Here is a 27400-nt window from a genome sequence, read left to right as displayed (position 1 = left end):
TGACTTAAAAAAAAAAAAAAAAAAAAAAAAGCATCTGGCAAGGATGTGAAGAAAGAAACAATCCCATTGTTGGTGGGATTGCAAGCTGGTACAACCACTCTGGAAATCAGTCTGACGGTTCCTCAGAAAATTGGACATAGTACTACCTGAGGACCCAGCTATACCACTCCTGGTCATATACACAAAAGATGCTCCAACATATAACAAGGAGACATGCTCCACTATGTTCATAGCAGCCTTATTTATAACAGCTAGAAGCTGGAAAGAACCTAGATGTCCTTTAACAGAGGAATGAATACAGAAAATATAGTACATTTACATAGTGGAGTACTGCTCAGCTATTAAAAACAATGACTTAGACAGGCAGTGGTGGCACACACCTGTAATCCCAGGACTCTGGGAGGCAGAGGCAGGCAGATTTCTGAGTCTACAGAGTGAGTTCCAGACAGGGCTATACAGAGAAACCCTGTCTCGAAAAAAAACCAAATCCAAAAAAAAAAAAAAGAAAGAAAAAAGAAACAAAACAAAACAAAAAAAACCAATGACTTAGTGAAATTCTTAGGCAAATGGATGGAACTAGAAAATATCCTGAGTGAGGTAACCCAGTCACAAAAGAACACACATGATTTGCAATCACTGATAAGAGGATATTAGACCAAAAGCTTGGAATACCCAAGATACAATTCACAGACCACATGAAGCTCAAGAAGAAGGAAGACCTAAATGTGGGTGCTTCAGTCCTTAGAAAGGGGAACAAAATACTCACAGCAACAAAAATGGAAACAAAGTGTGGAGCAGAGACAGAAGGAAAGACAATCCAGAGACTGTCCCACCTGGAAATTCATCCCATACACAGTCACCAAACCCCAACACTATTGTGGATGCCAAGAAATGCTTGCTGAAAGGAGCCTAATATAGCTGTCTCCTGAGAGGCCCTGCCAGAGTCTTACAAATACAGAGGGTTGTCTCACAGCCAACCATTAGACTGAGTGTAGGGTCTCCAACGGAGGAGTTAGAGAAAGGACTAAAGGAGCTGAAGGGATTTGCAAACCCATAGGAAGAACAACAATATCAGCAAACCAGACCCCTCAGAGCTCCCAGGGACTAAACCATCAACCAAGGAGTACATATGACTCCTGCTGCATATACAGCCAGGCATCAATGGGAGGTCTTTTGTCCTATGAAGGCTTGATGGATGCCCCAGTGTAGGGGAATCGAAGGTGGGGGAGGTGGGAGTGGGTGGAGAAACACCCTCATAGAAGGGGAGGAGGGTGGGGGGAGGGGGGAGTTCCGGAAGGGAAAGAAACCGGGAAAGGGGTTAACATTTGAAATGTAAATAAAGAAAACATCTTATACACACACACACACACACACACACACACACAAATGTATAGTCCTGTAAGTGTAAACATTCAGCATAATGGTTTGTATATGCTCGGGCAGGGAGTAGTGCTATTAGAAGGTGTGGCCTTGTTGGAATAGGTATGCCACTGTGGGTGTGGTCTTTAAGACCCTTTTTTAGCAGCCTGGAAGCCAGTATTCTGCTAGCAGCCTTCAGATAAAGATGTAGAACTCTCAGCTCCTCCTGCACCATGTCTGCCTGGACCCTTTGAACCTGTAAGCCAGCCCCAATTAAATGTTGTCCATATAAGAGTTGCCTTGGTCACGATGTAAAACCCTAACTAAGACATTCAGCATAGGCAGAAATAAGGATATGAACTCAGAAAAGTTCTGGGTAGAACAAAACAAGGAATCACAGATCCACAGGAGTAAAGCAAGCAAAGGCTAAGGTTACTCTCTGAGCAATTCTAGTCACAGCCCAAACAAAATACAAAAGCAATGGTAATAATGACCTCTTCTTTAATTGATCTTTTTTCTATATGACAGGCATTGTGAATAATGTTTTCCACACTTAATCTTACTAATTCCTTACAACTTATAAGGGAGGTACCAGAAATCCACCTGTCTCTGCCTCCCAGAGTGTTGGGATTACAGGTGTGCGCCACCACTGCCCGACTGGTAGGGTGACTTTAATAAGCACTTTGATTATATCAATATCTAATGAACAAAACCAGATGGTTTGTGTTTTCATTTGTGTCTTTGTGTGGAGGTCAGAGGACAAGAAACTCAGTTCTTTCTTTTGGCCATGTGTATTTTAGGGATTGAACTCAGGTTCAATAAGATTTGACCACATTCTTAAAATTGTTTCATTGGAGCTTAAAACTTCCAGGCAGGTTATTGGAGTTTACAACTTAGGAGCAATGCATAATAAAGCATTTGTATGTATATAAAGCCAATAGTTGGAGTTGTCAGTGGTAATAAAATTTCAGAGAATAAAGGAATGTGAAGATAAGGGGTGGGCACAAATAGTATAAGTAACCAAAGTCATATAGCTGCTGAACAAAATCAAAACCTAGCTTGAATCAAATTATCTGAACTCAAAACCCAAACTAATTCTTAAATATTGCCAACTCTGAACAGTTTATCTCGTTGTTGTTATTTAAGCTACAAGATAACAAGTAATGACTTTAATTCCAGGATAATTCTATCTGTTAAATCCCTACACTAGAAAGGAGGCATTCACTGGAAATGTGAGAGAGGTGGATGAATGCTGAAAAATATGGGTTTTCTGGGTACAGATAGGAAGTAACATTCCTAAGAGACAGACACCTACAGCAGGAAAACATGTCAGCTTGTCCAAGTGTTACCTATGAGACCACTCACCTAGGGACACTGGCTGTAAGGTAGGGATGTCAGGAACAGACCAACACATTCCAGTTTCTCTACACTGATTCTTGGTGAAAACCATGAAGACAATGAGGCACAGGACAGAGGATGATGCTAAGGGACAGAGCCAATTCCCAAAGGAAAGAGTGAGAGCTTCGGAAACAGACTCAAGTCTAGGTTCCAAGTCCACACTACTAGATGTGGGAAATTAGGTCAAGTTCCTTATCCTCTCCAAACTCTACAATTCTTATACGTAAATTGGAATATTAAGATCCATACCCCAAGATAGGGGCAAAGAATATAATACATATGGAGAATACTTTAAAGGGTACATACTATTTCTCTTATTTTAAACATTTCCTAAGCACAACAGTATTTCCTATATCACTCCAGATTTTAACTTATTTATTTCATTTTGGAGAGCAAGTTTCATATATCACTGAGTGAGCTCGAACTTGCTATAAAGCTGTGGATAACTTCGTACCTCTGACCCCCTGCCTCCACCTCTTTAGTGCTCAATATGGGCCCAGTTAAACCGGGCGTGGTGGCGCACGCCTGTAATCCCAGCACTTGGGAGGCAGAGGCAGGAGGATTTCTGAGTTCGAGGCCAGCCTGGTCTACAGAGTGACAGCCAGGACCACACAGAGAAACCCTGTCTCGAAAAACAAAAACAAAAAAACCAAACAAACAAAAAAATGTGCCCGGTTTATGTGGAGCTGAGGATTGAACCCAGGACTTCCTGTATGCTGGGCTAGCACTCTACTGAAGGCTCTCACTCCATTCGCTAGGTTCTTTCCGCAGCGGTCACTACTACTGCAGCTCTATCCTATAATCACTGCGGTACTACAGGTCCCTACCCGGAGTGTCACTGCATTTCTATCACCTTTCCCAGCACTGTGGCAAGCAGAAGAGTCAGACCTGCGGGGCGGCACCCAACAGACCACTAGCGAGGCCTCATTAGCCGGGTCCGCCCCTTTCCCACACCACCCAGGCCCGACGTCCACCACAGCGGCGACACCGCCCGGCTGCGCCCACCCTCGCTCCCCAGAGCCCCGCCGAACGTGCCCAGAGCCCGCCTCACCTTCTCGTAGTTTTGCATGAGGCGGCTGATCCCCTCGCGCTCGACCTGCCATTCCGGCTTCTTTAGTTGCTTCCTCCGCTCCTTCTTTTGGTGCTGCCTGTGGCTGTGTTTTTTCTTCCAGCGATTGAAGCTCCGCACCGGGTCGGGTCGGGTTCCCTGACCCAGAGAACCAACCGTTTTGCCCATGGTGGAGGCTGCCAGGACTCAGGGCACCGCTAGACGCGAGACAGCCCTCACTCCAAGAGCAGCACGGAAGACGCGAAACCAGCGTGTGGAGAGGGCGCAGGAGCGCACGCGCAAAGCCGGGATCCCGCCCTCCAAGCTGGGAAGAGTGGGCACACATTAATGACGACCGTCAATGCGCGGACGATGATTGGTGATTTGGCTTCCGCAGGGCGGAGCGATCTTAAGGCGCCGGGAGAAGCGTGCTCTGAGGAATTGGGCGTGCTCCACTAAGGAGCATGCTTAGGGCTTCCGGAAACAGCGAGTATGCTGCTTGTTGTTAGTATGGTGCTGTCATACTACTCAGCGTAAAGTACTGCTTTTCGTTTGTTCTGGATTCAAGTGTACCTAAGATTCGTGAGTACACTGCTACACGTTATAGAGTATGTAAGTCTTAATCGTAATCTTCGTTCTGCACATTTCGACCCAGAGGGCAGAAAGATTGGTCTAAAATCTACTAGGTGGTGACTAATTCCCATCCACTATGGTGTGTGTCTCTAGGTATTTAAAAAAAAAAAAAAAAAGGGACATTTCCTGTAATCACAGCACTCTGGGAGGCAGAGGCAGGCGGATTTCTGAGTTCGAGGCCAGCCTGGTCTACAGAGTGAGTTCCAGGACAGCCAGGGCTACACAGAGAAACCCTGTCTCGAAAAAACCAAAATCCAAAAAGAAAAAAAAGGACATTTACGTCTTTCAGAGTCTTCCGCTCAACCCTTCAGACTATAACCACATTTCAAGAGTACTGACACAAACTGAGTTTACCTTACTCCAACAAGTTGTCCTCTGATTTACACACACACACACACACACAAACTTTGGAAAAGAAAGTAGAGGGTGCCTTCCAGAAGCTTAAACAGGATAAGGCTTTAACTGTTTTGCTACAGAGTTTCCAAGAGGAAGAGAGGCCAGGATATTAGTTGTATGATAATATGAATATACTTACCTAAACTGTAAAACAAAGATGATTAATGGCAAACTTAATAGTATGTGTACACACAAGCAAGAAATTGGAAGTTTTGTCTCTCAGGAAAAACAAAAAAACAAATGTTTAAGTGGGGAGAAGAAACCGTAATCAGAATATATTGTATGAAAAAAATCTATTTTTACATTTTGTAAAGAAAGAAGAAAAGGAAAAGACCTCCATAAATTGACATAAAGGCAGTTTGCAAAGAAATGGCAAGTAACATTTCTCTGGCTTCAGGAAACTGCTCATTAATAAGCCCTCTAGCAAGACTTGGTGTCAAATGGGACCACTCCAGAGACAGAAACAGGAGTAGCATCACACGTTCAAGGCCAGCCAAGACTGCATAGTCATGTTTCCATAGGAAAAGACACACAGCACAAAGGAAACTACAAATAAGCCTCACCTCAACATCTTCCTCCCTTGTATACTCATCTTCCATTTCCTACCATTAGATCCTACTTTCCTTTCAGTTCTCCATAAATTGACTGTTCCCTATTGAAGATGGGCTGTAAGCCAGCATTCTAAGTCACTGCTCAGTGGGACAGGGACTGTGCACTGAACTAACATGCTTTCCTGTTAACCCATCATCTGGTAGGTCTGTCCCTACAACAAATGTATAAGCATTGAGGGAACTTGGATTCTGCCATAACAAAATGTATGGAGTTTTTTCAATACATTTTTAAGTTTTATTTTATCTTTATGAGTGTTTTCCTTACATTTATGTCTGTGCACCATAGGAAGCCAGAAAAAGATGTCAGACAGTTGTTGGCTTCCAAGTGGGTGAAAAAAAAAATCAAATGATAGTCCTCCAGAAAAGCAGCCTTAAACTCTGACTCATCTCTCTGGCCTCTGTGTTGTGTTTTTTTTTTTTTTATTAAAATGTATTTTCAAGAGTGGGGCTAAAACTTGCTCTGTAGATCAGGCTGGCCTCAAATTTATAATGATTCTCCTGCATCCTGAATGCTCTAATTTCAGTTAAATGTCACCACGTTGACTCAAAATGTCTTAAAGCAAAATTATCAGTAAGAAAAAGTTACATAATACAGAAAAGGCCCTTAAATATAGGCATGGTAAAGGTGCCTTTGGAGAGCATCCTAAACATTAACCACCATTTATCTTACAAAGTACCAAAAAAAACAAAAACAAAAACAAACAAACCCTGAGATGAGTACTATGTTAGTCACTGTGAAGAGATACCATGACCAAGGCAACTTTTATAGAAGGAAGTATTTAACTGGCATGACTTAAAGTTTCAGAGGTTTAGTCCATTATCATCATGGTGGAGATCCATGTGGGCACTGGAGCTACATCCTGAGTCATAGGCAGGAGAGAGAGAGAGAGAGAGAGAGAGAGAGAGAGAGAGAGAGAGAGAGAGAGAGAGAGAGAAAGAGAGGGAAAAAGAGAGAGAATGTCTTGTGAACTTTTCCAAGGACAAGCAAGATAGGGCGCCAACAATGACTAATGCAAGGAAAGGATTCTACCCAAGAGAAGCTTAGGGAATTGACGAGTATGACTGAGATCTCTTTTTAAAGTATGAGCAATGCTGGACTGCTCCACCACTAAAGGAAAAACAAAATTTATCTCTCAGCTCCTCAGGAAGCCCTCCCCTGTAGTGAGACTGGGACTTTCTCTTTGAATGCCATACTATGTAGTCAACAGGCTCAGGAGGGCTTGGTATCGATGCAGAGGTGCCAGAAAATCAACAAACATTGGAGCACTCAAAATCAGAGACCAACATTGAGTTCTTGTCCCACAGATCCTGCCAATGAAACCCAGTCAGACTGAAACAATGAACAAATGAGTGCAAAAGTGGAACAGGTCGTTGAATTCTGGGTAAGGAGGCAGAGGTCCTGAGAACAGAGTAAAGATGGTAAGCCAGAGCTGTTCAACAGAAGAGGTCCAAGGGTGGGCCTCCATGTTCAGCTTTTTGCCTGATTGTTTGTTTGTTTTAAAAGGGGGAGAGTCTTTTCCATGTTGATACATCTACAATGCAACTCCACATATAAGGCTCCAGAAAAATGACAAGAGAAGTTAAATAAGGGCACCAACAATGACTAAGGCAAGAAAAGGATTCTATCCTCTCTTCAGTGTTAGGGACCAGACTTAGGACCTTGTGTATGCCGGACAAGCACTCTACACACTGAGCTGCATCTCCAGCCAATTCCCCTATATTTTGAATAAGCAATCAGAAACTGTAAAGGAAAAACCATGGAGGAGAAAAATCCCAATTTCTACTTACCTTTCCTGGAACAAAGTTGCAGAAAAACAAGCAACAAACAAAACAAAAACAAGAAGTAGAAGAGGACGAAGAAAGATCGTACAAGCCACCAGGTCAGGACATGGACTTCAGGATCATTATTTCTAGACATGGAAGGGAAGTTGAATGCATGAAATCTCAATAATGTTGTCGCTTGAAAAAAAAAAACCTGCATAATGACAACACCAGGACACATGCCACCATAGGTGGGGAAATTCCATAAGGTCCTGCCACCAGAGGAAGAGCTACAGGAAATGAATGGCTGATGAGAAAGGGAAGAGAAATCAGTTTTTGTTGGGAACAAGCCCCTCAATAGGTCATCCAGTCCCAAGTGGTCAGCCCTAAACACATGCAAAGATGAGCAAGACTAAGTAGAATCAGTAGGTCATGTGCACTTATAAATACGTAAATATATATTATATATCTTTTAAAACGATTTCACAGTTCTGACATTTATCTTACAGTTAAATATTTCCTGGCTGTTTGCTTGTTTGTTTTCTATAACATTGTTCCAGGAAAGGTAAATAGATCCTGGCATCTTCCCCTGCATGTTTTTTCCTTTACCAGTTTCTGATTCCTTATTTAAAATATAAAGAAACTGGCTAGAGATGTAACTCAAAGTGCTTGCTTAGCATACACAAGATCCTGAGTCCTGCTGGACAGTGGTGGTGCACGTCTTTAATGTCAGCACTTGGGAGGCAGAGGCAGGTAGATCTCTGAGTTCAAGGCCAGCCTGGTGTACAGAGTTCCAGCAGAGCCAAGACTATCCAAAGAAACTCTGTCTCAAAAAAAAAAAAAAAAATCCTGAGTCCAGTCCCCAACACTGAATGAATAACAGTAGACATCATGGTGCACACCTGTAATCCCAGAACTCAGATGATAAAGTCAGGGGGAGTCAGTACTTTAAGACCAGCCTTGGATACATAGCAAGGGCAAGAGCAGCTAAAGCTATTCAAGACCTTGACTCAAAAAAAAAAAAAAGTACACTTAAAAAATATACAGAAAAAGTAAGGTAGCAGGTTTATGAACCTTAGTCCCCCCCCCCAAAAAAAACTGCAGAATAACGTCTATATTCACAGAAATACAAGGGCCCCACCCTCCCATCTTTTTTTTTCCTGCTATTTTTTATTTATTTGTTTTTGGTTTTTCAAAACAGGGTTTCTCTGTATAGCACTGGCTGTCCTGGAAATCACTCTGTAGACCAGGTTGGGCTTGAACTCAGAAATCCACCTGCCTCTGCCTCCCAAGGGCTGAGATTAAAGGCATGTGTCAGGCTTCTGTGATTTTTGTAACCAACAGTCAACTGCAGTCCAAAAATATTAATATTTGTCTTGACTCTTCCAGATAGTAAAACCATGGAACTTTATTTCAGTACATTGTTATAATTGTTCTATTTGGTTATTATTTCTTGCTGATCTTTTATCGTGCCTAGTCCATGTGTTACACGGAATCAGAGGTCTGAGTGTATAGGGTAAGCATACTATACATAAAGTAGTATAACCTGGGTCATAAAACTTGAAAGAATTAAATTGTCCAGGGCTCTCATGTGCTAAGAGGTAGGCCCCAAAACCAAAGGAGGAACAACCTCAAACAGCTCAATCCTGACAGCTTGCCTCACAGACAGAGGACAATAACACGAATGTTCTGGTTGTTATTTCATTTTTTCCGTAAAATTATAATACTGTTATAGGAAAAGAGAGAAACTAGAAGACTTTGTCTCCTTGGTCGAACCAAATTGCAAAGGAATCCATTTTACTTTACCAATTTCTATCTCTTGATTTTTTTTAATACAGGGAAACTATGAAAGCAGATTACTGGACCCATGTACCTGGTAATATCTGCACAGTTTGGAATTACCCATGGCTTTGGGCATTTCTGAGGGTAGTACAATGTGTCCCCCCTGGAGAAGAAGACATTTACATGTTGTTTGTTTGGGCTTCGTTTCTTGAAACAGGGTCTCAAGTAATCCAGGCTGGCTTTGAACTCTTCATCTTCCTGCCTGTATCTCCTACCTGTCTTACTACACCTTACTTGAATTGGGTTTTAGAAATCTACAAGTCTAATAATACTCATCTAAGATAATTAATACATAATGTTTAGCACATGGTAATGTGCTATAAGTTTAACCACTCTCTAAATATAACTCCTTTCTTCCCAGAACTCCATATATTCACTTTGAAAAATATCTTTTAAGGTGAGTGGTAGTGTCACAGGCCTTTAATCCCAGCACTCAGGAGGTAAAGGCAGGCGGATTTCTGAGTTTGAGGCCAGCCTGGTCTACAGAGTGAGTTCCAGGACAGCCAGAGCTACACAGAGAAACCCTGTCTGGAAACAAACAAACAATTAAGAAAAGGAAAAGAAAAATATCTTCTATTAGAACTTATTGTAGTAATCAAGATTCTCAAAAGGAACAGAACTGATAGACTAAACATATGTGCATATATATTTTGAAGGGAATTGATTAGCTTAGGTTACAGTATGTAGTCCAGATAGTCCAGCAACTTTTGTTGAATTAAATTTTTTTGTATTAAGGAAAAGTGTTTTTAAAGGTACCTGCACAGTAATACCTTTCCATGAGCTCAGAGAAGCCAGAGGCACTCAATGAAAATCAATGCATTTATTCTATTTCCTCTTCCCATTAAGTTGTGTTTAGGGAGTTATTTGTTTAGAGAACAGATTCTCTAAAAGAAATTCGAACAGATACTAATTATTGAATCCAATTATAATTAAGAACATAATTCATATCAGTTCATGTTTACTGTCACTAAGATTGAACCAAGAAAAACTATGGAATATTAACATATGAAAAAACATATCCATATGATCCATATGACTTTAATTCTTATGAGCTATAAAATTAATATGCTTAACAAAGCTATATCCACTTATTAGTGTTATAAAACTTATGGGGGTATCAACATCAGCAGGGTGACAACAGCAAACTCCTAGCAGCCTAAGAATTTCCTCCCACTTAGGGACACTCAGATAATTTCCTCCCACTTAGGTACAACTCAGATCCTTGACTTCCCTCAAAAAAATTTTCAGTATTTTTCTTTCAGTGGGATTCTGGACTCAGCCAGAAGGAAGCCAAGTTAGTGAGTTTATCGTGTTAAGTGAGTTTAGATAGAGCCATGTAAGAGCTGAACAGTATGCTAACCAAAGCCATTGGTTCAGATTTCCTGAGAGACAGTTGTCCTTGAGTGTCTTAAACACACACACATTCATATATGTATATATACATATGTGACTATATACATATATGAATGTGTGTAATATATATGATTCTGTAGCTTTCTGAGTTATAGTCATCAAAGGGTGTCGTTTACAAGGTTAAAGATTAAGAAACAATTCTAAAATTTTAGAATGATGAAAGTTCAGTAAAAATATATGAGTTGGTATGTTATTATGTGTTTTTATTTTGGATCCATGGGCGTTTTGCCTAATTGTATGTATATAAATCACATGCATACAGTGCCTGAAGAAGACAGAAAAGGATGTCTGATCACCACAACTGAAGCTACAGACAATCAGTCACTGTTGGGGGTTCTGACGGGGAATTGAACCTGGGTCCTCTGAAAGAGCAGGAGTGTTATTATCTGACAAACAATCTCTTTAGTCTTCATACTTGCATTTTATATTATTATTTTTTCTTGTGTAAATGAAATTGTAAGGTGGTCTTATGAGGTTTAAACTTAGGGAGGAAAAAGGATGACTAATGCAGTAAAACTCAAGCTTTCAAACATTCTGGCTCTAATTAAATATGGTTCATTGTTGTATTTAGCACCCTTGTTAGGGACATCTTTAGGAAAACACATAGTATCTCTGTATGTGCATTAAGTTGACGTTTCTTTCCTCTCAGCAGGAAAAGTAAAGTAGATTCCAGGGGAAGGGCATTCTTCCTTTCCCATGTCTTCTCATCTTTTCCTCCTCATGTCTCCACACCTAAGAATTCTAATATTGTAAAAATGCTTGAAAACTTGTCCCCTAATCATGTTCAACTTCCAGCACTATCCACTACGTGAAAACCTAGGCCTGCTCATTGTTTAGTTCACTCCTGGCCAGCAGGTGGCAGCAGAAGATTAAGTGCTACCTTCCTCTTGGGCTTAGATTCAATTTGCCATACATTTTTACAGCCAAGTACTTGGTTTGTTGATGAGTTGACCTGTCTGCTACATCATTGAGCCTTTGAGATGTTTACAATTAGTACTCTTCAAGAAAAACTAGAATAGTTTTGAATTGCTTTTTCCCACATATTGTTTTTCTTAACAGCACTTAGGAGATGCCATGCATAGCTGAAGTTTGTTACATATACTACCTCTAAGCACCTCCCAACTTATTTTCCAGGGGATGAAGCTAATCTGAGCACGTGAGAGCTCAACCCACTGAGAGCTCGCCTAGCTTTTGTGGGGCTCTGGGTTCAGTCCCCAGCAGTATACAAAACTGGGTGTGGTGGTGCATGCTTGTAATTATAGCATGGGAAGATAGAGAGGCAAGAGAATCAGAAGTTCAAGGGTATTCTTGGCTTCATAATAAGATTGAGGCAAGCCTAGAAAACATGAACTATTTCAAAATAAATAAGTAAATAAATAAATAAATAAGCGAACAACACAGAAACCTTCAATTTAAGAAGAATTAAATGATGTTCAAGAGGATCAACCACGTGATAAATGAAGGCCCACACTGCTGAGACCATAATAGATAGAAACACTAAAATGTCTTTTTGGTAAATTGCTGGAGACCACTGTAGGCTATCATGAGACAACACATTAAAGGTACTAATGGCACCAAGGTTGGTAGAGATGGACAATGACAGGCTCCATTCACTCCTGAGATACTAGAAAGTGCTACAGCTATTTCAGAAGACTGGTTCTTATAAACCTACATATTCTCAAAATATACAGCCATCACACTGTACCCAACAGATTTGAAAACTTATGTCTGCATGAACATCCACAAGCACATGTTTAGAATCATTGTTACGAGTTGAATCTGAAATGTCCCACAGTCTTACATGTTGAAGGTTTGCCTCAGCAAGTAATATAATTAATTTATTAAAATTATTTAATAATATTATTAAACTCAGAGGTTGTAGAAAAACTTAGAGGCCTAGCTAGAAGAAGTCTGTAACTCAGGGCAGGAAGGGGAAACTTTGGAGCCATCTTGTCTCTGCCTCTTCCTTCCCTCTGCTTCAAAGCCTCTCTGATGTAAGCTGCCTCCTCTGTGTAAAGTGCCACCACCATGACATTTTGCCTCACATCAGGCCAGAGTACTAGATCCAGACACTTTGGAGTGAAACTTCTAAAGCCGTAAATTAAATAAAAATTCCTTCCTTTTGGACAGTTTCTTTTGCACATTTATAACAGTGACTACCCCTACACCACTCCTCCACCCCCAACCCCCCAAAAAAAGAACAGGTAAAAATTTTCAGATAACTTGTAGTAGTTTAGAATAGTGATTGAGACCACAGACAACCTTGTCATGATTAATGCTAAGTGATCCTATCAAATGATTATAGTATGGTATAAGCAAATCTTTCAATCTGCATAGAAAACCAACAAACAATACAAAATACTTTTCTCGTGTAAGGCTATTTACCCTTATCACCAGTTAGCTCAGGGCCAGTCAAATAGTTCAGTGGGTAAAGATGTCCACTGAGCCACCCAAGTCTTGAGTTTGATCCTTGGGACATGTGAACCACTGAGCCTCCTCTCCAGCTCTCATAATTAATTGACTATCAACAGGATTTTAGACTTGGGCATTTGACAGATAAACTGACACACTTTTAACATAGAAAGAATTACTAATAACTTTCCTAAAATATAAATTAGGTCTTTCCTGGGCAAAAATGGGACATACTGTCTCTCCTTAAATTGCTACAGTGACTATTATAGTAAGTCTAGTGACATTGTGTCAAATAACAAAATGTCAATTTTTTTAGAGGTTGAGTTTGAATGCATTAACTCTGTCCTCTATCAAAATCCCACAGTGAAATTAAAGTACAAATCATGAAGTGCCTCATCTTATTACTTAATATAGAAGATAGTAAAGCCCTAAATCTTAAAATTATATTTAAAATGCCAATGACTACCTCTTCTTAGTTTACTGTGACATGGGTTGCTAAGCTGAACTGAACATAATTATATCCTAGGACAATCCTAAATTAGTGCATCAAATACCATCTGTTTTAGGCCGCCTCCCCACAGCCCAGCAATTATGCACTTTCCTCTATCTCAAAATTTCCTGGTTTTAGTGGATTTTTCCCTTTTCTTTTCTTCTTCTTTTTCTTTTTGTAGGAGAATAATACAATTAAAGCACAAGTTCTCCTAATGGGCTGTTATTACCCTGCCATTCCCCTCTCCTTTACAAAAGGATGAGGCAGGTATATTAAAACTATCTGCATATGCATAGTGAATTAGGAATTACATAATCCTGCCACCAACTGTAACTTGGTCATCCACACTGTGCAGAAGATTTGTGTGAGCATGCTCAATAAAGCATTTGCCAGAACAATTAAACATCCCTAGTGGAGAGTTTTGTAATAGTCATCTGGAAGAGTTTAAGGGAACTGCACACACCCAGTATGATTTTGAACAAATATGAGATATATATGTATATATATATAATCTATCTATCTATATAATCTACATATAAATATATAAAATCTATATATAAATATATAATCTATATATAAATATATAATCTATCTTATATAGATTATATAATCTATATGTATATATATATCTATAATTATATATAGATTATATATATATATATATATACTATCTCTCTCTCTCTCTCTCTCTCTCTCTCTCTCTCTCTCTCTCTCTATGCACAGGAGGCAGCTGCACCTGTTGTCACCCCGGACACAGCATACAGCTTCCTGTCAGCTCCTGAGAGCAGGCCAGAGGAAATACCTGATGGCTAACAGTCACTTTTTACCACCACCCCTGGACCTCTTCTCTCTTATCTCTTTCTCTTACTTTCCCTTAATATCTGTCTTTGTTCTCCAGCCTATTATCCACTCAGGAGTTAAAGTGATCTCGTTAAAGTCCAAGCTACGTTAGTTCACTCCTCTGCTCAGAATTCTGTAAGGTTCATTGTTCTACACAGCATAAAAGGGAAAGTCCTTACTGTTGGGTTTGGAATGGGGTGGAAGAGGTTCAAGAGGATGCGGACACTGATACTCCAGGACTGAGTTTATTAGAAGAGTTGTTAGTGCTGTGGACTGAGGTAAAGCTGAAACCAGCCATGTGGCAGGGCTCCCAAGGAGAGCTGAGGCCCCAACACCAGGGCTAGGCGGTGCCTGTCAGCTCTCTGGAGATACTTCTTTGAAGTGGCAGGAATGGGGTCTGCTCTTTTATCTTTTGAGGATGGGAAGGAGGTTTACAGGGAGTCAGCAGCCAGGCTCTCTGATTCCACACCCTTTCCCCTAGGCAGGGAAGAGAGTGAGGAGCAGGATATGCATGGAATAATTAGCCTTTGAGGTTAACTGGCTTTCCAAGTGTGAAATCTGGCCCACACGTCCAGGAGGCAGAGACCTGCTGTCCTACAGAGGCTAGATTCTATCTACCATTGTCTTCTTACACTTAGGGCGTGTAAGCCCCACATGGTCTGATGGCACGCCTTTACTTCTAAAAACAGCATGCACCTGGGAAAGCAGGGTCTAAAAATAGGCTACTAAAGTCTCATGCAAATAGCCAATTTTATTCAGACCATAAGACAGTTTATACTCTTAGGGTTAAGAGAAGTCAACTGAGTAAAGTGTACAACCACAGGGACAAGCAGCACATGGGGAAAAACATGTTTTTCCATATGGGCATATGAACAGCAACAGCTAAAGTAAACTCACTGCTATGTGCTATACCCAGGAGGAGCACGGAAACACATTCCAAGAACAATTCTGTGTTTTGAAGAAACTTAGGTCACAAGACTCTTGCTGGGGTTTTCTCACAAGCTCTCAGAATACTACTCAAGGGCTCCACTCTTGACTGTGTTCTGACAGCATGCCATCTCCCTGACCTCATTTTCCAGTCCTTCTCACTCCCAGTCTCTGCCCCAGCCACACCACCATCAATGCCTGCCCTTGAACATGCCCTGAGCCCGCTTGCGGTCAGCTGTTTGGATCGGCTGTTCCTTCTGAAACTGGTATGGTTTGAATATTTTCCCCATAATCACCTTTTCACAAAGGCCTCCCATTGCCATCCTGACTTTACACATTCTTCTGGCACATTTTAATTTTGTCCCTAGAATATAACATATGTATAGATTTCCCCTACGTTCCTTTTCTTCTACTAGAATCTTGGCTTCCTGGAGAAGGAATCCATTGCTGGTTCACTCTCTGCTGCTATATACCAGGATCAATGGAGCAGATGACACACACCAGGTACTTCTTAAGGCTTCTTAAATATGTGTTGAGCAAATCATCATAGGATCCAAGAGACATGTTATGGGGTACTAGAGTAAAGGGAATGTCCACTTAATCCAATCCAAAGTTTCTTTTTTTCTTTTTTTTTTTCTTTTTTGTTTTGTTTTTTTGTTTCTTTTTGGTTTTTTCAAGACAGGGTTTCTCTGTGTAGCCCTGGCTGTCCTGGAACTCACTCTGTAGACCAGGTTGGCCTCGAACTCAGAAATCCGCCTGTCTCTGCCTCCCAAAGTGCTGGGATTACAGGCGTGCGCCACCACCGCCCAGCCAATCCAAAGTTTCTTAAATGCTGCACTTTGGTTCTCAGAACCCAGTGACCAGTGAGATCTAGACCCAAAGGCCTGCTCCTAGACAGAGAGCAGAGCACAGGCTCCATGGTAACTGAAGGCAGGGCCTCAGAAGCTTCCTTCTGATTTCATGAAGGAGTCATTCCCATGGGGAATGTCCTTCATCACTTTTTGTGGCTCTGTGTAGGTGATCTGTCTGTCCCTCACAGTGAAGCAGCTCAGATAGTCCCTTCTGACAGGGGTTGCCTTCGCTGTGACATCCTTTCCATACCCTTTGGGCTTTGTCTTCCTATCACCTTAATGCTGAACTGAGGGAGACCTGAATTCTCTGATAACCGGACACTTTTATTCTTTACTACAATAGCTGCAGGATTTCTCAGGACATTTTAGTAGGCTGATAAAAATAAATCAAATCTCCTAAAAGCAATATTATATAACTATTTCTAAAACGTATTCGATCATTATTGCCATATCTCTGAGCCTCTTTATTGCAGAACAGAAATGCCTCTTGGAAAATTATGTAGCACATAATCATACACTATATTCCAACATTGCTTATATTACTGTAATAAACTTTTATACATCCATTATACAAATGTGAGCACTCTTCTCCCTATTCAAAGCTGGCTAGAATCTTGATTTCTCCTTTAAGTCTTTCTTGGTCAAGCCAAGAGAAGACATGAGGATTGGGCAGCACTTACCACAACCTTTATGGGTAGTCAGGTGGACAGGGGTGGGCAGGGTAGCAGCTTTACTGTGATGTGACTCAGTGTCATACAACTTATTCGTTTTAAAGTATACAACTCATGAGTTTGAATGTTTTTGAATGACTTTGAGTGACTTTGATCACGAATGCCGTTCCTCTGAGTCCCTTTATTGCAGAACAATCACCAAAATTCACATTTCGATAATCACCACCACAACCAATCTTAGCACATTTCCATCAGCTATAGAAAAAAACCTTAGCCTCTTCAGTTAGTACCTTCTCATATCATCATATTTCCTCAGCCTTAAACAGGCATTAACCTTTTTATTTTAGAATATTTGCATATTCTTCGTCTTTCACATAAATAGAATAATACACTATATGGTCTTCTATGGCTAGTTTTGTTCATAAAAGATCTCCGTTCATTCAGATATCAGCAATTCATTCTCTTTATGGACAAACAATATGCTGTTGTGCTGATTAACCATCTTTTGTCAATCTCTTCTTCAACTGATGGACATTGGGGCCTTTTCTCCTCTTTGTTATTAAGAATATGAAAATCCCCATGTACATTTTATTTAGGTGTTTAAGACAGAATTCTCTAGAAATATAGACACTCCCAAATGTCTATGTATGATAAGGGAGGTTCTATTAGATTGGCTTATACAATAGGGGCTGAGCAGTGCAACAGTGGCTGTCAGCGTGCTAGGGATGCTGAAAACCCAGCATCTGCTCAGTCTGCTCTCAGTCCCAGTCTGGTGCTGAAGGCCTGGAGAATCACTAGTATTGATTCATGCTGGAGGGCCAGAGGAGTTGGAGTCTGATGTTAGTAGAAATGGCAGCAGCATCAAGAGAAGCAATTGGTCAGACAAAAGGCATCAAGGGCAAGCCAGCACAAGTCTGTTCTTTTAGACCACTTTATATATGGGCCACTCTTGTAGAAGATGCTACCTACTTTGAGGGTGAGGTCTTCTTTCTCAGTTAATCTTTCTTGAAACATACACTGTGAATGTATGCATAGTGTGTGTGTGTGTGTGTGTATGCGCACGCTATCTTCTAGGAAATCTAAATCCCATTATAGTGCTTTTATTTCTCTTGCATATATACTTAGTTTCACAGTATTTAAAAGACAAATTGATTTCGTTTTACTGCTTAATCATCTTTTTGGTACACTTATAATGGAATCCAAATCCTTATCAAAACTTGTAGAGAGAATCTCTTGTGCAATGTATAGAAGCATCAAAACTCAATAAAAACCTGTTGGCCTATTAGCTTAAGCAGGAAATAGGAAGTTGGAGTTCCAGCAGAGAGATTGGAAATCTGGGATAGAGTCAGGTGGGGGAGGGAATCACTCCAAATTCTGAGGAAGACAGTCCAATGAAACTGAAGGAGAGGCATGACTTAGACTAGTTTAAATGGGATAATTGAGTGTGAGCTAAGGGAAATAAGCTAGAGCTATTGGCCTAGGCATTCATTTATCCATATATAAGAAGTCTCAGGTCGCAGATGGAAAAGCCTGTAATTACAAAAGCTTTCAAGATGTGCTTATTCTCGGCCATATCTAGTTCTTTTACGTGTCCCCTCACCACACTCTGACAATGTCCACCGACCTTACTGCTCTTGGCTTCTGAATTGTTTCTTGGTCTTGCTCTTCTCTAAATGCCCCATTGTAACTCTGTAATCCAAAAGTCGCTGTGCTGGCCAGCTGTTATGTCAACTTGACATAGTCCAGTGTCATTTGGGATGTCTACAGGGCAAATCCGTGGGGTGTTTTCCTGATTGAAATGAGGGAGTCCAACTTACTGTGAGTAGTGCCAGTCCTAGGCAGGTGATCCTGGATGATAGATGAAAACAAGTTGTGCATGCCAAGGGGCAGAATTCATTTCTAGGTTTGAACCTACTTCTCCCAGTGAAGTTTTACCTCCTAAATGTTCTACAGCTTCCCCAAATTGTACTACTAGACAAGGAGCTAGTATGCCACGCAGGAGTCTGTGGTGTGCATTTTAGCTTCAAATCATAATAAGGTATACACTTGGACTGTATGGTCATTCTATTTTTAGTACCCCACCCTCAATAGTGGCTATGATTTAAATTCCCAAAAAGGATGTGTTAGGGTCCCTTTTCCCCCACATTCTCTCCAGTGTTTTTCAGTTCTGATTCTTTGATGGGAGCTATTTTGTGAAGAGTAAGATACAATTTTATTGTAGTTTTATCTGTTTCTCTTATCTGTATTTTCTTGAATCCAGGTAAATATTGAAAGGAGACTCTTTTCCTTGACCCCACTTTTATTACTGATTTACTTGAGGCTCGTTTACTCAACATACAGCAAACCTCACTGTGGGGACATGGACCGTGTCAGGAAACTGGGTAAGGTTGAGTGGGTTCAGAGACCCTGGCACCCTGGCACCCAGGCACCCACCTGAGGCAGTAGGTACCTCCCTGCTCCCTACTAGATTCCTGGACACACGCCGCACTCCCCAAGTCGTTCACAGAGCCCAAAACAGTCTTATTGCCATGCCAGTGAAGTATCTAGAGGCCCTCAGGGTTTGGCCAATAAGCTTCCATTCCCAGACATTGCTTCCTGCAAAAGGTATTTAATCTCTGACCCACCCTGAGGAGGTGATATGTACCCATTTTCCACGATGAAGAATCAATAAGCAGTTTGGAACCAAGGACTGTCTCTTTCATCAAGAACTACCATGAAAAGGGGAAATCATTTGAAATGTAAATAAATATATCAATAAATTAAAAAAATACTTCATAAAAAAAAAAACTACCATGAAGAGTATAGAGAAAGCCTTCGTCTACAGAGCCATGTGTCTAAGTCTCTCACAGAAGGCCCCTCTCCAATCCCGATAATTACTGCTAAACTAAGGACAATTGCTGAAGAGATAAACCTGAGTTCTCCACACCCTGCCCCCACACCCCTTCCACCAGGCTCCTCAGCCTACAGACCCAACTCCATTCCCAACTCCCTTTGACCCAGTGGTGTCTGGATGTCCATGAAATTGGGAGCCCTGGACTCAGGGCTCCTCATTGCAGGAACATGGACCCCCCCCCCCCCCAATTCGCCATTCCCAACTTCTCTGTAGTTTCCAGCTGCAACTGGAAACAGGGAGTCAGAGAATCTCAGCTCTGGCCTCCCACATCTTAGCTGCCTTTCCCACCCACTGTGTGGTGTATTCTGCGCTTCTCTAGAGCCCATCACCCAACAGTGGGCATAGGGTAAATGCAGTCTAATGCCTCCCAGTTCACCTGCCCAAGCAGTGTTCCCACACCTTAGCGGCAGGCTGAAACGCAGGACCACACTTCATTTTCTGTGATATATTTCAAACATAAAGGCAGTCATGCCTCGAAAGTCCATGAGATGTGATAAACCAGTTGACATAAAATGTGCAAACAATATACAAACAAGCAAACAAACCAATAAACCCATCTCAAGTTTGGGTCAGTGTCATGTGGAAGATTTGGAAAAGGAGTCAAGACTCCACTCAAACAGTGCAAAATGTTATTTATGCTAGAATCAATTTCAGCCTCAGCCATTTCTGTAAGAATAAAAAGCACTTGAATATTGTCATAATCTACTTCCTTTCATGTACAATTTATACTATGTGCTTTTTTCAGTCATGTTATGGGAGACAGTTCTGAGTGTCACTTTAAGTTTTAGATTCTATTATATTGGTCATTGTCAGACATTTATTTACTGAGGACAACAAAATTTGTATTATACTATGTATAGCATAAAACATGCACATGGGTTGAACACCACACTAGTATGGTGTTTGCTGTTTGTTCTCTCATTAAAGTTCATACTTAGCCAGGGTAAATGACAGCACTGAACCATATGATACAGTATCTGCTTCTATTTGTAGAACATAGTGATGTGATTTATTTACAGTGACTACCAGGGCTGGAAACTATACTGTGGAAGTAGGTGACCATGATGCTTAGAAATGACACATCAGTAATTAGATCTACCAGGGCTCGTGGTCAAGCATCCTGTTCCAGGTGGATAGTGGAGAAGGAGAAAAGTAAAAACCAGTCTATCCACCATTCAAGGTGAACCAAGCAAGCTTGCCCCCGTGTCTGACAATAATCTGAGCAGTAAACCTGACAGAATATACACGAGAATTATGAGATGATTTGCTTTAAGAGCCGTGTTCAGGAATCACACCAGTAGCTGCTTTCTGCAGGGAATGTTGTTCCTCAGCATTCCATTCACATGACTTCTTCCCTGACAACAGAGAATCAGAGCTGTTAACCCCTTCATACCACAGTTGGAAGAAAGCAGGATGGAAGAAAAATGCTTACAAAGAGGCTGCCATGCACTATAAGCTGATGACTTGTGTGGATCAAAGTAGACATAAACCAACTCTCTCTGGACCCCTGTGTAAGCACAGGCTATGACCATGGTGGTTATTTGAAGAACTCATGCACAGTTTCAATACTGGGTTGGAAACACCCAACCAAGTTGTCATCATGATTGTGTTGTGGGTGAGCTTGGGAAAAGGGAAGCTTTCTGGGGTATCTGCTACTACATGGAGAACAAGTCATAAACCAACACAGATGAGGGGCTCTAAGAGCAGGCAGAGTGAGAAAAAAAAAAACAGGTCAGAAAGCAATATCAGATAGAGAAACTGAAGTGAAAAAGGTCAACCCACAATACAACAGTCCTCAAGCTAACTTCAGCCCAGGGCTGGAATACAGGGAGTATAATATGTCAGAAGGAAAGTTATACAGTGTCTATTTTTATGATCTCTATTGTGGAGTGGAAGAAATTGAAGTGTCAAGAATCCAAGTTTAATTAGCAAACTAATGGTAATGTACACGAATTTAAGTCAAGGTTTCCTAGGTATTTGATGACCTCATGGCATGATATGGCTCAGGCAATCCCATGTGACTTCTCTGCAGGCTGAAACTTCAGATGGTCTCTTTAGAAGAGAGAACCATTAGGCCTGGTGGCTTCTGGCCTGGCAGGTATGGCTCTAAAAGGATAGGTTTTCCTAGTTTTCAAGAGAGAAGACAAGGGCTGGAGCGACAGCTCAGTGGTTAAGAGCACCAACTGCTCTTCCAGAGGTCCTGAGTTCAAATCCCAGCAACCACATGGTGGCTCACAACAATCCATAATGAGATCTGACTCCCTCTTCTGGGGTGTCTGAAGACAGCTACAGTGTACTTACATATACTAAGCAAATAAATCTTTTTTAAGAGAGAGAGAGAGAAGACAATGTCCCACACGAAAGATCAGCCATCTTTATTGCACACACACACACACACACACACACACACTTGTCTACTCTGCTTTTACTCTGAAATTGAAGAGAGAACCTAAGGCCGTGGGCACGCTGTGCATAGTAGGTGATCACTCTACCACAGAGCTACATGCCCAGCACTTTTTGTACTTTGTTGTAAGGGCTGAGACAGTGTCTCTCTGTATAGTTCTGGCTGTTCAGGAGCTCACTGTATAGGTCAGACTGACCTTGAACTCCAACATCCTTCAAGATACATCCAGTGTTAACATCATTTGCCCCTGTATAGAATGTTTGTCTGCTTGCCTTGAATTTTTTCTTTATTTTTATTTCTATTTTTTTTTGAAACAGCATCTTTCTGTGTAGTACAGGCTGATCTCAGACTTACTTTCCTTCTGCCTCCACCTCCTAGATGCTGGAGTTACAGACATGTACTACAGCAATGTAGCTTATGCAGAAATTTCTTCCAGTTTTAGATGCTATCTTGACGTCCTGCTCTGACAAGCAAGCATTTATATCTTTGCATTTAAATTTTATTTATGATTAGCACAGACTCCTTCAGAGGCTTCTAGAAATAGAATCTGAGAGGTAAAAATGTGGAGACCTTGTTTGTCTAAAATGGCTCCATTCCCTCTCATGTTCTGTAAGTTGTGAACGAGAAATGGAATTGTGGCTAGGAATCCAATTTCCCTTGGACATTTGAACATGTTGCTCCCCAGGATTGCTGGTGGCCTTTGAGAGATGCACCTCCACTTTGCTTCCCATTCTTTGATCCTGACACAATTATGTGTATCCATCTTATTTTCTAGTTACCACTAGATTGTGACTTTGTAGAATAATGCATCTTCCAATGAATTGTTTTCATTCATAGTGGTGATTTCCAGTAGCCAGGAATAGTCCTTAAATTTTTTTTGAGGTTGTTCCTTTGATAATTTCTTATATATTTTAATCTGCTCTCCAACTTTCTGTTTGACATTTTGTTCTGGCTTATGGACAATTTCGTCTTTCAACCCTTTGTTGAATTTATCGTATACATTATTTTCCAAATTTTCATTCTCTTGTTTTTTAAATGTTCCTTTGTTTGCTTCTAAGTTGTATTTATATTTATTTTTTAGGAAGTATCATGTAGCCCAGAATAGACTTATTTTTTTTTAATATATCCAAGGATTCCCTGGACCTCCTGATCTTCCTGACTCCACCTCCAAGGGCTGGGATTACAGTCATACACCACTATGTGTGGTCCATTTTCAAGTTTTGGAACAGGGGCTTACTATATTGACCGGGTTAACCTCAATGTATGGCGATCCCCTTGCTCAGACTCCATAGTGTCGGGACTACTGGCATGAGCCCCTACATCCAGCCAAATGTTTCTTTCCTTTTTTTTTTTCCTTTTTTTCCCTTTTTTTTTTTTTTGTCTGATTCCTGTTTCCTGGATACACTTTAAAATATTAATACTATTCTGAAACAGAGTCTTATTATACAGACCAAGCTGGCCTTAGACTTGCAGTCTTCCAGCTTTTCAAGAGCTAAAATGTTAAGGTTAGTGTTAGCATGCTGGGATGCTTTTTTGCAAATTTTTTAATTAGGGTTTTATATGCAGGAATATTCCGGTAAATGTACTTATAAAACATACATTCTCTTCTAATTGCCTCTCTCTACTCTAAATTTCTTTCCCCTATAATTGTCAAAAATCTCTGCCTTTCTTGTTCAAGAATGGACTTAAACCTAAAAGGTTTGGTTGTCCTTCCTTTTTTTTTTTTTTTTTTTTGGTTTTTTTTTTTTTGTTTGTTTGTTTGTTTTGTTTTTTCGAGACAGGGTTTCTCTATATAGCCCTGGCTGTCCTGGAACTCACTTTGTAGACCAGGCTGGCCTCGAACTCAGAAATCTGCCTGCCTCTGCCTCCCAGAGTGCTTGGATTACAGGTGTGCACCACCACTGCCTGGCTGTCCTTCCTTTTCATTTGTAAGAATAAGGATTAGACAATGAATTAAATTCAGTGAGGCACAGGTACACACAGAGAGACATGAAACTTGGAGTCGACTATCTGGGAAGACGAAGGGGTTCAGCAAGAGAGGGGTGGGCAGGGGAGAATAGTGGGAGTGAATCTAGTAAAAACATATATTATATACATGTATTAAATTGTCAAAAGTCACACTGTAGCCGGGCGGTGGTGGCGCACGCCTTTAATCCCAGCACGCTGGGAGGCAGAGGCAGGTGGATTTCTGAGTTCGAGGCCAGCCTGGTCTACAGAGTAAGTTCCAGGACAGCCAGGGTTACACAGAGAAACCCTGTCTCGAAAAAACAAACAAAACAAAGACACACTGTCCCTCATAAAATATATATAATTATGTCTCAACCAAAATAAATTTGAATGAACAGTTTTTAACATTTTTAATAAACAGACTCATTCTTGGCAGGGTACACACATGAGGTCAGAGGACAACTGCAAAGAGTCATCTCTCTCCTTCTCCCATGTGGGACCACAGGATCAAACTCAGATCTGACCCCCTTTTCTGGCCTCTGCAGGTACCAGGTACAGACGGTACATATACATAGGCAAAACACGCATACTCATACCACAAAAAATAAATAAATCATTATTTAAAATAACAACAAACAATTTGGCCCTGAGAACTTGGGGTTGTCCTTATCAACTGTTAGGCTTTGCTCTGATGTGGTTTGTGGCAGAGCTCCTAGACGTGCTTTGTTGACTTGGAGCTGGAAAACCTGCTGTCCTGAAGGCTAGCCTCTGTATCTCCAGTGTTTAACAGCATCCCAGCCTTTGCTCCTTAGAAGGTAGTTGCAAGCTCTGTCTGTGATTACAAACTGTATCCAGACACTGTCAGCTGTCTAAGGTATCCCTTTTCAGAACCACTGTCCTAGACTGGTCTGGGTTAGGTTTGGGTGGGCTCCAACCAGCTGTCTGTAACTTTCCTTTCTCACCAGTGTCAGTTTCTCTTGCTTTCCTGCAAGAGATTTCCTGCCTGGAGATGATTCCCTGGATACCAGAAGAAGTGCTTTTCTTCCTATGTCTATGTGGATTTAGTTTACACTGTCACCATGCTCATTTTATTACATTTTTTGTTGAGTGTGTGTGTGTGTGTGTGTGTGCGTGCGCGCGCGCGTGCGTGTGCGCGCGCATATTTACATGGGAGTGTGTGTATGTACTCTCAGAGGTCAGGAGTCTGTTCTCTCCTTCTGTGTGACTCCCGGGGATATGTCAGGCTGCACAACAGTTGCCTGGGCAGCACTATCTGTAGATTTTTGTCATATTGAGTTCCAAAAGGCTATGTCATTTTAGAAACATTAAAGTTTTATTAAGATAATCAGGTTATTTGGCAAAATAGAAAAATGTACTTTAACATTTTCCTGAATCTAGCTGGTGTTAAAAAAAAATGTTTATCACAGCTGGGCGGTGGTGGCGCATGCCTTTAGTCCCAGCGCTTGGGAGGCAGAGGCAGACGGATTTCTGAGTTTGAGAAACTCAGAATAAAAAATGTTTATCATTATGCTATCGCAGACATCTTGTGATGTCTGCCAGAAACCAGGGCAAGCAGAAAGGAAAGCTGAGGCTCAAGTCTTTCTGATTATCTAGACCACAGGCTGTTGTTGCTGTTATCAGTGCTGCCCACTGCTGAACCTCTCTTTGTATACCAGCCTTTCCTTCAGTACCTGACGCTGGATTGATTGAATGTTCTTTATCAGAGATTTGTGCTGGTAGAAACAGACCTTCAAAAAAAAAAAAAAAGCCGTATAGAAATGCAAAAGTATTGTCAGTGGAATTGCTTGCCTTCAAAGACTTATCTAGATCAGCAGTGTGTTTCCAGTTCTGTAAGCTGACTGCATGCTTCATTATTCACTGTGTGTTAAACAGAGTTGCCAGTTCCCCACCCACAATATCAAAACAAAGTGAATTGACAGAAGGCAAGAATTGGAGTGGAGACTGTTAAGCTATGGAACGTTACATGTCATTTAGGTTTTGATTCACATCATTTTCTGTTTCAGGTTGGCAGACACTCAGCAGGTGAGGCCCTTCTCAAACTTTCCAAATGAATCTCAAAGAGCCAGTCAACCAGACTCACTCAAGTCTAAAAGTGTTAGTGTTGCCATTCTGATTCCTGATCCCTGTTCAGTCTTCCCTACTGCTCCCAGCCCTGGCTTTAAAAACATGATTGAACAGGGAGGATGTGGAAACAGCTCTCTATGGCCTACATGCCAATATAAATGCTGCGCCCAGAAAGGTGTGTAGGTTCTTAGGGAAGTTTACTTTTAACAACAGTGCCAAGCACACCATGGGAACATCTCCAACATGCAATCCCTACCTCAAGTGAAAGACTTTAGTAATGAGCCAGTGAGCATATGTTGGCCTATTGTCTTGGTCCAGCCTATAACCACAATGACTATACACTTGGTGTTAGGAGCATAGTGATACAACTGCGAGTGAAGAAGTTATTGAACAGACTCTTGGAGCCTGGAGTTATCAGGGACAGGACTTTGAACTTCCATATTTTTACTTCAATGATAATCCAACAGAATTAATATTAAGATTGTTCTAAACACATTCTGTGGATGAGATAAAATAACTTGACCAGAAGTAAATTTGGTGATGAAAGGATTTATCTTGCCTACACTTTCAAGTTACAGTTTATCACTGAGGGAAGTCAGGGCAAAAGCAAAAGGCAGAAATTCAAAGCCAAAAACCTTGGAGAAATGCTGTTTTCTGGCTTACTCACAGGCTCATAGTTTTGTGTTCTTTTTTAATGTGGATGTGTCTGCATGACTTTACATACGTCTGTGTGTAGGTTCCTGCAGAGCCAGAACATGTTGCATCCCCTGGAACTGGAATTATGGGAAGTGTGACTGAGTGGTACAGAGGCAAAGAACCAAACCTGAGTCCTCTGCAAAAGCAATAAGCACACATAACCACTAACTATGCCTCCTAAGCTAGGTTTCTTATCCATCACAGGACCACCTGCCTGTGGACGATGTGGTCCACAGTAGGCTGGGTCCTTAATCATTCTGCCAGCACCATTTTGCCTTGTTGCAATTAAATAATGATAATTTTGTTAGGGGATGAATTCTATTGGTAGTTTTGAAACTTTTATTATGTGGGCTCTAAACTTAACATTTTTATTGAAAGGACTACTGTTTTAACTAATTTATCCTTTTAGTGTTTTGTTTTTTTTAATTTGTGATTGGGGCTGGAGAGATGGCTCAGTGATTAAGAGCACTGACTGCTCTTCCAGAGGTCCTGAGTTTGATTCCCAGTGTGAACCACATGGTGGCTTACAGCCATCTATAATAGGATCTGATTCCCTCTTCTGGTGTGTCTGAAGATTGTGACAATGTACACACGTATATAAAATAAATAAATCATTTTTATTTATTTTTAATAAATAAAATGATTATCTCTTTAAAATGTAAATATAAAGTATAAACTCCTAAGTATAAAGTAGAGACAGCAAACTGGAAGAGGACAAAGCTA

At 41.0% G+C, this 27400-nt stretch overlaps 1 protein-coding gene and 1 long non-coding RNA gene across 3 annotated transcripts in view; one reads left to right on the top strand and one right to left on the bottom strand.

Annotated features, from left to right (window-relative positions):
- Ddx10 (DEAD-box helicase 10) overlaps positions 1 to 4097 on the bottom strand; it is a 143317-nt gene extending 139220 nt beyond the window's left edge. The window contains exon 1 of the mRNA XM_052188339.1: positions 3809 to 4097. Within this exon, the coding sequence (XP_052044299.1) occupies positions 3809 to 3994 (186 nt within the window). The 5' untranslated portion in view covers positions 3995 to 4097. The remainder of the gene's footprint in view (positions 1 to 3808) is intronic.
- Positions 4098 to 4231: 134 nt separating this feature from the next.
- LOC127689070 (uncharacterized) lies at positions 4232 to 7466 on the top strand. 2 transcript variants are annotated; one of them, XR_007978828.1, is made up of 3 exons: positions 4232 to 4413; positions 6751 to 6864; positions 6950 to 7466. It is a non-coding gene; the product is annotated as an uncharacterized LOC127689070 (long non-coding RNA). The 2 variants fall into 2 exon arrangements; XR_007978827.1 differs by having other exon boundaries at positions 4232 to 4417.
- Positions 7467 to 27400: the final 19934 nt, after the last annotated feature.

Source organism: Apodemus sylvaticus, chromosome 7, assembly GCF_947179515.1.
Source record: "Apodemus sylvaticus chromosome 7, mApoSyl1.1, whole genome shotgun sequence".
NCBI classification, from domain to species: domain Eukaryota; kingdom Metazoa; phylum Chordata; class Mammalia; order Rodentia; family Muridae; genus Apodemus; species Apodemus sylvaticus.
Note: the sequence above shows the minus strand (reverse complement) of the source record. Positions and strands in the feature narration are given on the sequence as shown.